We start from the raw sequence: 13,865 nt of genomic DNA on the forward strand, positions 1-13,865 counted from the left end.
ACAAAGGCCTATACACGCAACATGTCTTCAAAAACCAGCAACACTGCGACTGTTTTTCTTGTTGAACTTGTTTGTTTAAACCTTGTTTAAGACAAAATACAATAAAAGCAAGGACTAAAATCTACCCAATCTTGAAGAAAATGTATTCATCAATAATATTCATTTATGTGGGCATAACTAAGGTTTTTAGTTACCCAGAGTAAGTCAACGGAATCTCTAAATTGAGAAATATGAACGACAATACTCTTTCGTTTGTTTGTGTCACCTATTCCGCTAAAACCTTTTTTTGTTTGATCATGTTTGCTAAGACCTTTTTTTAGACAAGTTCCAATATAAGCAAGTATTTAGAATAAATCATTTAATTACAAAATTGATTCAAAAATCGTATACAATTAGTGGGCAGGGCTGAGGGTTCTATTTAGCTAATAATATTCCACGTAATATCAAAATTGAACAATAGGAACGACTATCCTCTTTCGTTTTTGTTTGTTTGACCATTTTCGCTAAAACCACTTTTTACGTAAAATGCAATAAAAGCAAGTGTTTAAAATAAGCCAGTCAATTAGTAAATAGGTTCATTAATCTTATAAAATTAAGTGGGCATGGCTAAATGTTCTATATAGTTAGTAATAACCCAGGGAATATCAAAAACGAGGAATATGTAAATTAGAACTTGAATTCGTCAGTATATTTACGGTATATTTTTAAAATGAGACGGTATGTTTCGGTATATCTCTGAGAGTCGGCCGGTTTCAACCCTAATACCAACATTGTTTAGGTTTGGGGCCAGACAGACATTAATTTTAAACAAAGGACGAGACCACGCTCTTCAGGACATTCATCCCGGGGTCAAACAAAGCCGCCTAGCTTACCAGACAGCCGAGTGAAAGTTTCTTAACTTGTCGCGTTTCAACATCCGTCGCGACCAGACGCGCCATGAATAAGCGCAACCATGTGAGTGCTGCCAGTGAAAGGAAAACTCCAGACAGAAAGTAAATGAAATATTTGGTGCATTTTTCTTGCAGATCCGCCTGCCGCCAGAGGTGAATCGGCTGCTCTATGTGCGAAACCTGCCGTACAAAATAACATCGGATGAAATGTATGATATTTTCGGCAAATTCGGTGCTATACGTCAGATACGCGTGTAAGTTGGCCCATTGTGTCTCGTCTGCAGCATCATTTATTAATGGTTCTTTATCTGCTCTCTCCACAGGGGCAACACACCAGAGACGCGCGGCACAGCCTTTGTTGTGTATGAGGACATATTTGATGCGAAAAACGCCTGCGACCATTTATCCGGCTTCAATGTGTGCAATCGCTATCTGGTGGTCCTCTATTACCAGTCGAACAAGGCCTTCAAGCGTGTCGACATGGACAAGAAGCAGGAGGAGCTGAACAACATCAAGGCCAAGTACAATTTGAAGACACCAGAGGCTCCCTAGAAGACAGACACAGGCGTGGCCCATGGCGTCCGAAATTGGTTCACATTTTCCACAGTTTAGAACACTTCTTGCTTTACTCAATGTATACAAAATTTTTGCTATCTACTTGTAGATTTGTTTGATCACAATTTTGTATCATTTTAATCTAATCTCATTATCATCCATCCATCCATCCATCACTCCATCTATCATATGAACTGGCGGACACCTCGGATGGTTTTTTCGACGGTGTCCTCACGGTTTGCAATCATTTGACGACATTCAACCACTCTCTCATAAAATAACAAGCAAGTGAAAGTAAAAAATACAAAAAAATCGGAAAAACTTTAATCCTGTGTTTGCTTAAACTAAACCCTCGGCCCGACACCTTTTAAACTGAACTTAAAGTTGCTTCAAGTCTTAACAATGGGTTAAATATTAACCAGCAATACTTTCTTCTCAGTCTGGAACCAAAAAGCCTTAACTATACTCCTCTGGGAGGGCAACCTCAACTGCCAGTTGGGGTGGTGGCCACCGCCTCGGCAGCTGCCTGATACTTTTCGTAGGTATTCTGCTCCTTCTCGAGGGCTCGCTGCTTTTCCAAGTCCTTCAGCTCCTCCTTGGCGGCCTGGGCTATCTCCTGACGCAGTGCCTCCACCTTGCGCTTGCGCTCGCACCTCTGGAGCAGCTTCTGGCGTGCCTTGTCTGTGATTTCCTTAGGGGGTTTCGCCGGCCTGGGTGGCTTTTCGTCGTGCACCTTTTGGTGGCGGATGAGAGCCGCCTCCTGGCGGAAGTGGGTGCCACAGGTTTTGCAGGCGTAGGGCTTCTCCCCCGTGTGTATCCACTCGTGCTGCTTGAGCGACTGCGAGTTGGCGAAGCGTCGCGAACAGAAGCGGCACTCGAAGTCCTTGACCTTCTCGTGGATGCTCTTGTAGTGTCGCTTCATGTTCCCCAGATTATTGAATCCCTGATTACACCCCGGGCACAGATGCATGCCCTCCTTCTGGACAAACTTTGCCTGGGGCGGCGCACTGGAGGGCAGCGATACGCTGGGGATGGGATTAACCACTGTGCCCGCTAATTGGGCCATATCAACACGTTCAACGCGTCGCGGATCCCGAGGGATTGTGGCCACCGATTCCGCGCAGACTTTCATCAGGTGATTGGCATCCACTTGGGCCTGGTCCTGGTCGGCAGAGGTCTCTCCCTGCCGCTGACGATACGTCTCCAGGGCTCGCTCCACGCTCTTCTCGTGTATCTTCAGGTGCTTTGTGAGGCTCTCGGTGTACAGGAACTTCTTTCCGCAGACCTGAAATAAAGAAAGCTGTTCTTTGAAGGAGACTCCTTTCATTTCGAGGATCTCATCTCTCTCTCTATTACCTTGCACTCACACCGCTTCTCCCCCGTGTGTGTCATCTCATGGATTTTGCAGGCGTGCGACTTGCCGAACGTCTTCCCGCAGTACTGGCAGGCAAAGTTTCGGACCTTCTCGTGGACGATCTTCACATGATTGTCGAGCGCACGCTTTGTGTGCGTGGCATGGTCGCAGGTGGCACACTTGAACTGCTTTTCCTGGGTGTGTGTCAGCATGTGCTTGCTCCACTCCTGTCGTGTCGTCTTGCCCACGCCGCAGTACGGACAGACGTAGTTCTTGATGCCCGCATGCCGCAGTAGATGGTTCTTGAGAGCGCTGTTGATGTGGAATCCCTTGCCGCAGATGTTGCAAGGGTAGGGCAACTTCTCGCCGGTGTGCTTGTACATGTGCTTCTTGAGGGCCACCTGACAGCGGAAGACCATGCCACACTCGCCGCACGGCTGCTCCGCTCGCGGAGCACTCACCCGAGTCTGGTTGTGGACCTTCTTCAAGTGAATGGTGAGCAGCCGCAGCCGGGGAAACAGAAACTTGCACCCTTCCACGGTGCAGGGTATCTCATCCGCTTTCCTAGTGTGCGCATAGTCCACATGGAGACGCAGTGCGCCGGCTGTGGTGAATCCTTTTCGGCAGGTCTCCTCTGTGCACTGGAAGGGCAGGAGGTCGTTGTGATACTTCATGTGCTCGTCGAATTTCGATTGCTTTTTGAACTTTTGCGGGCAAATGGTGCAGGGGATGATACGACGGAGGCGACGCTCGGCAGGTGGAATCTTTTTTCGCTTTGCCCGTTCATTGGCCGTCTCCTCTCCCTCTCCCAGCAAACGACGGGCCAATGGAAGTTCGTCATCAGTGGAGCTCTTCTCTTCGCCATCTTCCGGCTCCTCATCGGATGTGTAGTCGGAGAAAACGTTCTTGTCCACAGTCACCAGCATCTTGAAAACCTCCTCCTCGTTCTCAATAATCTCCAGCTTATGATTTAGCAGTGGATCATAGCTAGCCTGCTCCTCCGGCCCTACAATCACTTCCGCTGCCTGTTCCGCCACCGGCTCCAACAATTCGATGGTGATGATTCTGTTGGCGGCCACCATTTCCTTGAATCGCTGCACAGAGTCCAGGCATAGTTTTTGAAACTCTTGCAACTCGTTCAATTTCCCAAAGCATCCATGGCAGATTCTCCGGGGAAAGCCATCCTGCTGATCCACATCGAGGGTGGTGCAGAGGGTTAGCTTTTTGGCCAGATCTGGCTCCAGATAGAGATCGTGGGCGGGGCTCTGGTCCAGGTACATCAGACAAAGGCGGCATATTGAGTTGGCGGGATATGGTTCGCTTGCAACCATATCCATGGAGGGAAACCCGAGCTGCGACTGAAGTTGCTGATTGCAACAAAAATGTACGCGTTTTTAGAGATGTATAGCTTGAAGCAGTTGTGGCAGCTCGGCGGTTTAGTCTGTACCAGCGAGAGCTGGTTAGCTAGCTAGAGCTAGGAGCTAGTGCATCCGATGCTGTCTGATGTTTAGCTATAACTGTAAGTGTGGAATGTGTGAATGTTACATGTATGTGCTTCAATACGAGCCATGATGCTCAGGAAACAGATTATTACATTTTTTGTATCCATGACTACTTCAAATTAGAATTATATCATCTAGCTTTTTTCTAGCCATGTGGCATCACTGATACCTAACCGAGTACGAGTACATTTCTCTTATTGCCACTCGCCCATTTTTCGCTGACGACGAGTATACGTTTTTTTTCTGTGTCAATATTATTTTTATTGCTGGCTGGCTGGAAAAACGCAAAAGCAAATCTCAATTGTTGAAAACGCTGCCGCAAAACACAAACCGCAACATGGATATGGCCAGGACATATTCGATACACACCTTGTGTCGCATTTGCCTGAACCACTTGCAAAACGATGCCGCATACGATTTGTATCTAGTGCCAGGCCTGTCGAAAAAACTGTGTCTGTGTACGTCCCTCTCCGTCGAGCAGAACGATGGTTTTCCCAAGAATCTGTGCAGCAATTGCTACACCAGGCTGAACGACCTGCACGAGTTCCAGAAACTGTGCGTCGACTCGGTGCAGAAGTTCCAGGACCTTGTCGCCAGCAACGTTTTCACCTGCCAGACGAACTTCGATGTCTTGGATCCCAGTTCGACGGCCCACGATCTGCCCGGAGAGGATGAGGATCACATCAACTTTGATCCCCTGTTAAACCACAAAATGGAGCTGATTGAGAACGAGGAGGATGTGTTCAAGATGCTGGAGCATGTGGACAAGGAGGCCGAGGAGTGTGAGAACGAGAGCGTCAAGCAGGATAAGGTGAAGGCTTCGCCCAGCAACGTACTGAAAATGTTCGACGACGACTCTTCTATTGAGAGCGGCAATGACAACGACAGAGATCTGGACTTTGAGCCCAACAGCAGCGACGACGACATTCCTTTGGCCCAACGCATGAGGGGATCCACCCAGTCCCAGTCCACCCGTACACCAGCCAAGTCGAAGCCCAAGCCCAAGAAGAAGAAGGTGGAGGACTACGACGACTTCAGCAGCTCCACCTCCGACTCGGACGACGACGATGACAACGATGGCTCGAACAGGGAGAAGCCCAAACGCAAGAGGATTCCAGCCGATGAGCGGCACCTCCATCGTATCATCGACTGCCACATTTGTCATCAGAAGTTCAAGAAGGCCATCCGCTACGAGGAGCACATGAAGTACCACAACGATCTGCTCCCCTTCCAGTGCAAAGTGGAGACCTGCCGGAAAGGATTCACCACAGCGAATGGCCTGCGCATCCATGTGGACCATGCCCACACCGAACTGTCCGAGGTGCACCACTGTCCCGCGGAGGGATGCGAGAAGACGTTCCCCCGTATCAGGCTGCTCACGTTCCACATGAAGAAGGTGCACAACATAACCAAGGCAGCCGCACCGCTGCGCGACTTCCCCTGCCCGGAGTGCGATACCGTCTTCCGCTGCCCCACGGCCCTCAAGAAGCACATGTACAAGCACACGGGCGAAGAGTTGCCCTACCCTTGCAACATCTGCGGCAAGCGGTTCGTGATCAACAGCGCCCTCAGGGATCACTTGATGCGACATGCGGGCATCAAGAACCACGTCTGTCCCTACTGCGGCGTGGGCAAGACCACGCGCCAGGAGTGGAACGCCCACATTCTCACCCACACCAAGGAGAAGAAGTTCAAGTGCCGGCAGTGCGACCACGCCTCGCACAACAAGCAGGCCCTTTCGAACCACATCAAGGTGGTGCACGAGAAGCGGAAGGATTTCGCCTGCCAGTACTGTGGCAAGACGTTCGGCAAGTCGCATGCCTGCAAGGTGCATGAGCGGAGCCACACTGGAGAAAAGTGCTGCGAGTGCAAGATCTGCGGCAAGATCTTCCTCTGCGAGAAGAGCCTCACGAAGCATCTGAAGACGCACGAGAAGCGGGATCTGCCACCGTCAGAGCCGCAACGGCAACAACAGCTTAACATTCCCATTCCGATACCAGGCCAAATGCAAGGCGATGGCCTGGGGAATCCCAACACCAATACCAACATCAACCCCAATCCAAACGACGACATGCTCAAGGCTTGCGCTAGCAGTGGCGGGCCCGCTGCACCGTTGGCCAAACAGAAGAACTCCAGACGCGTCCAACGGGTGGACATTTCGCAGCTGGCGGGCACTGCCGTCAATCCCATACCTTCTGTGTCGGTGCCCTCGTGGTCGCCCCAGGTGAACTTCACCAAGAAGGAGGGCCAGCATATCTGTCCCGGCTGTGGACGAGGCTTCAACAACATTGGCAACATGAAGCTCCACTACAAGATCATCCACGAGAAGGTGAAGGACTTTGCCTGTCGCTTCTGCCCCAAGCGCTTCTCCAAGGCACAGATCCTGCGGCACCACGAGTGGATCCACACGGGAGAGAAGCCCTTCGAGTGCAAGATCTGCAACAAGCATTTCCGCCAGGAGACGGCCCTCAAGAAGCACATCAAGACGCACGAGAAGCCCGGCCGCCGACATGTGCCGGAGAGGAGTGCTCCGACTGTACCCACCTTCATGAAACTGGATCCTGAGGCCGAGCCGAGGAACTACGATCTGTATCAGGATCCAGCTGCCGAGAGGGCGGCGGCAACCGCTGAGCTGCTCGCCCACCAGATGGAGGAGAACGAGGCCAAGCGGAAGGCGGACATCGAGCGCCAGAAGATCGCTGCGGCTGCCTGCGAGCAGCTTACGAAGCTGCAGAAGCAGCAGGAGATTATGAAGGCCACCACATCCTACGACGGCTACTATCAGCAGAAGGCCGAGGCCGATGGCACCAGTCTGGATTCCCTAAAGATCGATCATGTGTAGAGTGTCGGATGGATTCGTAATATATCGTAAGATTTATATTGTATTAACTTTTACAGCGCAAATTGTCCCGGAACATTTGTCTTCTGCCTCGAATTGCTCTCTCTAGTTGAAACGGAATAGAAAACTTCATTTATTCGAGTACATTTATAAAAAATTACGCGATTTTTTTACATACATGCAGTTGTGTATTTCTGTTTTTTTTTTTATCATGTACTACATAAACAACAACAACAATCTCCTGTGCTTACTTAGAGTAAATGGATTAAATATTACCTACATTACATACAAACATGCCTATGCTCTGCTCCCCTTACATATTTCATGCACCATACATACACTGTACAGTGGGATACATACACATCCATCTGGTGTGGGGTTCGTGTTTCAGTGGATTGGCACACGTACAGTCGCACGGTCTAATACGCCCATCATACCCTCTCTGCATGTGTGTATGTGAAAGCAAAACATCTTCGTTGCAGATCGATCGTCTTTATCAATACTATATCGAAACGAAGCATAAAATACCCTTGAAAAATGCCAATGGGGCATGTATGCTGCTGTTGCAAACAACTGGGCGTAATCATAGTACCCCCCCTAAAAAAGGTATAACAAAAACATCCATCCCTATGCATGTGTGCGAGTAATTTCGAGCGAGTACTCGTTAGTAACGAGCACTGCTAACGTTTCGTTCATGATGATTGAACGAACTTAACCAACGTAACCCCCCTCTATTTAAACAGGTGAACCACCTTGTAAATTATTATTGTAGATTCACCCTATCCTCTCCCTTCACTAATAAGATGTCTTTCAACTGAGCTGGAATAAGATTCTTCAAGTTTCATAATATTTGTCTGTGTTTTAGATACCTATCATGGACAGAAAACGATTAACCCACTGTAGGTTAATCGTTTGCTGTCCATGATAGGAAGTCATATTCCTTTATTTTGTTATTCCATTAATTATTACTAACAAGATAGGACCCTTAGCACTGAACACATAATTTTACCCGATTAATGAATACATTTTCTCATAGATTGGCTAATTTTAAGGATTCTTTATTAAGTTGTTGATCAAATATGCTGTAAGCCTAGTTTATAGATCCGAAAAAAGGGTATGCCAACAAAATCAGTGTTGATGTTTGTACACAGATTCACTCTTCTGTTTTTTGGTGGCGACATTATTGTGTACCCTTTTTTTAACGATCAGACCACGTTATTTATTCACCATGCTGACGTCTTTTACATTTTTTTTGCTGATAAAATGAATAATTAAGCTGTACTTAAAGAAACCAATCAAATTGATGAAAATAAAAAACTTCAGAACAAATTCAGTGGATTTGATTCGTATCTGCATACATTTATATATAAAGATAAAGTGGACAGAAACAAACAGAAAGAAAGCAAACAAGCGATTAGTGCAACAATATTGCAATTAATAAAGGAAGTCAAGCAGGGGGGATTTTTATATAATTTAGGCCACAAAAAACTTGTTGATTGCACTTCTGTTCCTCAATAACGGATTTATCCACAGCTCCCACAAATAATACATTCTTGCTTGCTTTCATAATTTCATTCTTAATGCAAAGTTTGAATTGTTAACTGATTTTAATTGTAAACAAACATAACAGTGTAACCGTAGCGCATGCAAGCCTGGTCACACTAGACCGCTAGCAAAATTAAAATAGGTTTATAGGTCAAAGTTAAATTGTTTAAAAGTGCATTCAATGAGTGCCAAGGTTATGAATGCAATCAAGTGGAATAAATGTTGCAGTGATTCGATTTGACAATTTAAGTAATCTATGATTGAAAGACTATACTCTATTATGTATCTCAGAATATTTTTTATATATTTTTGTATAGTATTTTTGAGTATTTTCTAATATTTTTTTTATTTTCCAGTACTTTTAAATGCTTTAAATGGATAATGTTATACTTTTTGTAGTATTTTTGAGCATGTTTAATATTTTCTAGTACTTTCAGTATATTTACTCATTTCCCCTCTAGAGGCGCTGTTGATAATTCCATAAATATGTAGCAAATGTGTAGCGTGTTAACTACACCGCATGTACAAAATGTGAAAATTTACCTTTTTGTTTAAACTTTATTTTATAAGTAATTCAATAAAGATAACTTCTTACAATAAACCATACTTGTATACAATTAATAAGATTGTTGGATACAATTTTATTTTCAGTTCTGAGGGTCCTAGTTAGCTGGCAATTTTCAACCGAATATGAAAATCGACAAATATGATGGTATATGAAATACAAATAATTCATCGGTATACTTTCGGTATATTTGTAAAATAAGACGGCATATTTCTGAGAGTCAGACCGTATACTTTATTAATAAATCTCCGGCCCCACTGGCTTTCGTTTGTCAGTTTTGTTGTCAAAATAAAATTGTAAGCAATGCTGCCAACATTTTGCAAATTCCTGGCCATTTTCTGCATATTTGCTAAACAAACATATGCGACGACCAACCTGAGTCCAGGGGCCGTTGGCGTGCACCGTCGATTCGAGTACAAGTACTCGTTTAAGCCGCCGTATTTGGCCCAAAAAGACGGCACCGTACCCTTCTGGGAGTACGGGGGAAGTAAGTAGAAGAGCTCCACGTCAGTTGTTTTGGCCCATTCGCCGCCTCCAGCGAGTGCGAGCGAGACGGCGATGGCCCGAACTGGCTGCTGCCAAGCGGCAAAGTGGACACGCAGGCACTTTGTTTTAATTTAAATTTAGCCCCGATTCGCGACACCACGATTACAACTTGTTGCTTTAATTTTCAGATGCCATTGCCAGCTCCGAGAGTGTGCGTGTGGCACCGTCGCTGCGTTCGCAGAAGGGTGCCATCTGGACCAAAACGCAGACCAACTTCGACTGGTGGGATGTGGAGATTGTGTTCCGCGTGACGGGACGTGGCCGTATCGGAGCCGATGGTCTGGCCTTCTGGTACACCACCGAGAAGGGAGACTACAATGGGCCGGTGTTCGGCTCCTCGGACCGCTGGAATGGTCTGGGCATTATCTTTGATTCCTTCGACAACGACAACAAGCATAACAATCCCTACATCAGTGCGGTGGTCAACGACGGTACCAAGCAGTACGATCATACCAATGATGGAACGACGCAGTTGCTGAGCGGTTGCCTCAGGGATTTCCGTAACAAGCCCTTCCCCACCCGTGCGCGCATCGAGTACTACAACAACGTGCTCACCGTTCTCATTCACAACGGCATGACCAACAACAACGACGACTACGAGCTGTGTATGCGTTCCGATGGCGTGAATCTGCCCAAGAATGGCTACTTTGGTGTCTCGGCTGCCACCGGCGGCCTGGCCGATGATCACGATGTGTTCCACTTCCTCACCACATCCCTGCACGCTGCTGGGCAGGTCCAGGAGAACCAGAAGGTGGACAACCAGAAGCTGACTGCGGAATACAACGAGTATCAGGATAAGCTGGAGAAGCAAAAGCTGGAATACAAAAAGGAGCATCCGAACGAGGTGGGTGCCACGACGACAACAGATAAAGCCATCCGCTGGCGGCCGACGGTTGGCGCCTAGCGGCTTATCTGTTCCATTGATACGCCATAATCTGTTTGTGATTTAATCGCTTTCGTATGCCTCTCTTCTAGCACAAAGACGAGGAGGATTTTGACGAGTTTTACGAGTCGGAAGACCAGCGCGAGCTGCGTCAAATCTGGCAGGGACAGAGCCAAATCGCCGAACACCTGCGCGAGCTGTCCCGCAAAGTGGACGAGATCATTGGACGCCAGGAGAACACGTTAACGCTGGTCTCTCGCGGCCTGGCCGCCAACGCCGGACAGGCCCTGCCACCAGCAGCCGCAGGCAGTGTGCCCCAGCAGCAGCAATTGGGTGGCGGCGGTGTGGTCAGCAGAACCGATGTGGACTTGCTTCTAACCAATCAAAATGTTCTGCTCAGCTCCATACGGGAGATACGGCAACTGGTGGGCGATATCAATGTGCGCACTGATAACATTCAGACAAATCAGAAGCACGCTCCCACAGCCCAGATCCAGTCCACCGGCTACGATGTGCAAACGCTCATAGCCGAGATGCGTGATGGCATGAATCAGGTCAAGCAGGGCATCTCCCATGTGGGACAAAAGTGAGTTGTTCAGCTACGCATAGAGAATGTGCTGTGATTCTCAACTTCCGTTTACTTCCGTTACTTTACAGATTGGCATCTGCGCCACAGGGCGCAGCGCAGGTGGCCAACTGCCCCACCGGCAGTTGCGTGGGCGTCACACTGTTTCTAAGTGTAACCGTTGTGCAATTGCTGCTAGTATTTATCTATAATATATTCAAGTGAGTAACAGATCTCTAACATAGAATCTAGCATCTTCTTTATTTACTTACTTTCTTTTCGTTTCTTTTCATTTGCAGGAACCGCAGTGAGGCGCAGGCGAAAAAGTTCTACTAGGCCAAAATGCTAACAAACAACAACAAACACACGGAACACACAGAACACCAGGAACAGAAGGAACACATGGAATACAAACACAATTAACAACCACACACACACACACACACACACACCTGACTAGGCGCAACTAAATTTAGTGAAAATGATTTACTTAAGACTACAGCGTAGAGTGCTCTACAATTATGCATATGTAATTGTTCCGTTTGTATTGTATTTGACGAATATTGATTGATTGATTAGTCAGGTGCCGGATCGAAATTGAAGCCATTAACTACTTAAACTGAAGAATGAACAAGAAATCTGAACAATGCAGTCGCCTCATGACAATGCCAAGCAATACAAACAATCGATCGATCGAAGAAGCCACAAGACAAACCTATACCCCTATACCCCTTTCCCCCGGCTCCCCCTCTCCAACTAGAACATAGTCTGATGAAGATGTTTTCCAGCAGGGCAAGTCGAAAGTCACTATTCTCAACGCTGCATATCACGCGCGTGCAGGCATTTCTTACAAAAACACAACAACAAAAAACCAACAAAAAAAAAACATAAAAATTGAAAAAAATCTATATAAATATATGTATGAGATGATTCCGTAAATGTAGCAAATTTTCCATAATATCGTTTATTTAATTGAATGTGCGTTGAACTGATGAATGGGCAACAGAAATCTTTCCATTTTCAAAAGGATAGCCAGCTTTTTGTTGTTATTTAGCTTGAAAGTGAATTTATGTAAGAATTATTATGACGGATGACGGTTGATGGACGATGGACGATGGATGATGATTGATGATGAAACTTCTCTCTCGCTAAGTTTTTTTTTGTTTTTTCATGAAAGTTTTATACTGAATAATATTAATATATATACAATACTGATAAATTATGATTACAAATGGAAGTCAAGTGTGTTTTTTATAAACGAATTAGAGTACGCGTATGAGTACGAGTACGAGTACGAGTATAGTCTGTTGTCCATTCCACTCTCGATAGAAATGTTTAAACTGAAAAAAATAAAAAAATCCTTTTATAGAAAAAAATCATCTGAAGAACATTTCCTCCATAACATTAACGTCATTTCTTATAGTTTTTCTGCTTTGTTTTTATATTCCTGCGAATGTTTTATTTTTGCAAAAACTCTGCGCTAGCATAAACTGGAATTGCCGTCCTGTCTGAAGCCCCCCTCTCCACCCAGCCTCGATGAGAATGCGGCAAAAATGGCGCCACTTGGTCGCCAAATGCGTGGGGCTCTGAGTGGGGCACGCGGGGGGGTTTGAGGCTTCTGGTGAACTTTGGCCATAAAATGTAACTGCCATTGGTGGCATTGTGGGCATAGTCCAATGTGGTTTGGGTGCCATTCTCCTTCTCCTTCTCCTGCTCCTTCTGGTTAAAAAAAAAAACAACAAACAGCCAGGAATACATCCAGCCAAAGATAAATGGACAGAAGCCAACGGCAGTCATGGGCCATGCTATAAATTCCGTCCGGGAGTGGGGTTTGGGTCCGGGGTTGGCCTCCGCAGCTGAAGAGTGAGATGTAGTCGATTGTGTGGTTGGATGGATGGCACATGGCCCACGGCCCACGGTCCACGGCCCAACCATTTATGTAAACCAAAGGCTTCTTATGTACTGGCCAGAGCCGATAGTGCGCAGGATCAGGACCAGTCTACACATCGCACACCAGTCGCACATCATGGCTGGTGCCAGGGTGGGAGGCGCTCACGGAACTGGGGGCAGTTGCACGGCTACTAACATTTGACAACAGCCAATCGGAGCGAGGCTCACAGGGATAGAAAATGGCTTCGTTCTGCTTTGGGGAATGAATGCGTAGGGATACACTGAGAGAATATTCTTACACACTAGATGTGTGATGAGGAGATAGATTCAGTTCAAAGATAGATAGATGCAGAGATAAAGTTTGCCAAGTAAATAATAAATACAAAAAATAAAACAAGCATTAAATACTGTTGATTGTGGAAAAGACCTACAAAAAAGAAATTATGTTTATAAAGTGATTCAAAAATACAAAATAAATTTAAAAGTCCTATTAAACCTATTAACCTATTAAAATAAGCCAGAGCTTAACATTCCTGTATTCAGTCCTGTTTTCCTTTGCTATTATCTCCCATGAGAAACATGATACTTGAGAAAAGATTCTCCTCAAAGTCCCTATACTTGGAAATTAACACAAAATATTTCATTTATTAGTATGAAGAAATGTTATACAGATAGTCCCACCCAATCCGCAGAAGTTTTCCACCGCAAAAAGCGCTTCTGTTTTTGGTCAG

At 46.2% G+C, this 13,865-nt stretch overlaps 4 protein-coding genes across 4 annotated transcripts; 3 read left to right on the top strand and 1 right to left on the bottom strand.

Annotated features, from left to right (window-relative positions):
• The first annotated feature begins 728 nt into the window (after nt 1-728).
• On the top strand, nt 729-1,772 carry Sf3b6 (splicing factor 3b subunit 6). Its single transcript, XM_001354181.3, has 3 exons — nt 729-954; nt 1,026-1,144; nt 1,214-1,772. Exons 1-3 carry the CDS (start codon nt 937-939, stop codon nt 1,440-1,442), a joined length of 366 nt encoding a protein of 121 aa, XP_001354217.1. The 5' UTR covers nt 729-936; the 3' UTR covers nt 1,443-1,772.
• On the bottom strand, nt 1,741-4,238 carry LOC4814083 (zinc finger protein 14 homolog). The gene is made up of 2 exons (XM_001354180.4): nt 2,802-4,238; nt 1,741-2,730 (listed from the first exon to the last, which is right to left on the bottom strand). Exons 1-2 carry the CDS (start codon nt 4,134-4,136, stop codon nt 1,930-1,932), a joined length of 2,136 nt encoding a protein of 711 aa, XP_001354216.4. The 5' UTR covers nt 4,137-4,238; the 3' UTR covers nt 1,741-1,929.
• Nucleotides 4,239-4,496: 258 nt separating this feature from the next.
• On the top strand, nt 4,497-7,428 carry D19A. Its single transcript, XM_001354179.4, has one exon. The coding sequence runs from the start codon at nt 4,639-4,641 to the stop codon at nt 7,141-7,143; it is 2,505 nt and encodes an 834-aa protein (XP_001354215.1). The 5' UTR covers nt 4,497-4,638; the 3' UTR covers nt 7,144-7,428.
• Nucleotides 7,429-9,488: 2,060 nt separating this feature from the next.
• Nucleotides 9,489-12,108, top strand: ergic53 (protein ERGIC-53). The gene is made up of 5 exons (XM_033382878.1): nt 9,489-9,737; nt 9,925-10,640; nt 10,772-11,265; nt 11,337-11,465; nt 11,544-12,108. The coding sequence occupies exons 1-5, from the start codon at nt 9,554-9,556 to the stop codon at nt 11,578-11,580; spliced, it is 1,560 nt and encodes a 519-aa protein (XP_033238769.1). The 5' UTR covers nt 9,489-9,553; the 3' UTR covers nt 11,581-12,108.
• Nucleotides 12,109-13,865: the final 1,757 nt, after the last annotated feature.

Source organism: Drosophila pseudoobscura, chromosome X (assembly GCF_009870125.1).
Source record: "Drosophila pseudoobscura strain MV-25-SWS-2005 chromosome X, UCI_Dpse_MV25, whole genome shotgun sequence".
NCBI classification, from domain to species: domain Eukaryota; kingdom Metazoa; phylum Arthropoda; class Insecta; order Diptera; family Drosophilidae; genus Drosophila; species Drosophila pseudoobscura.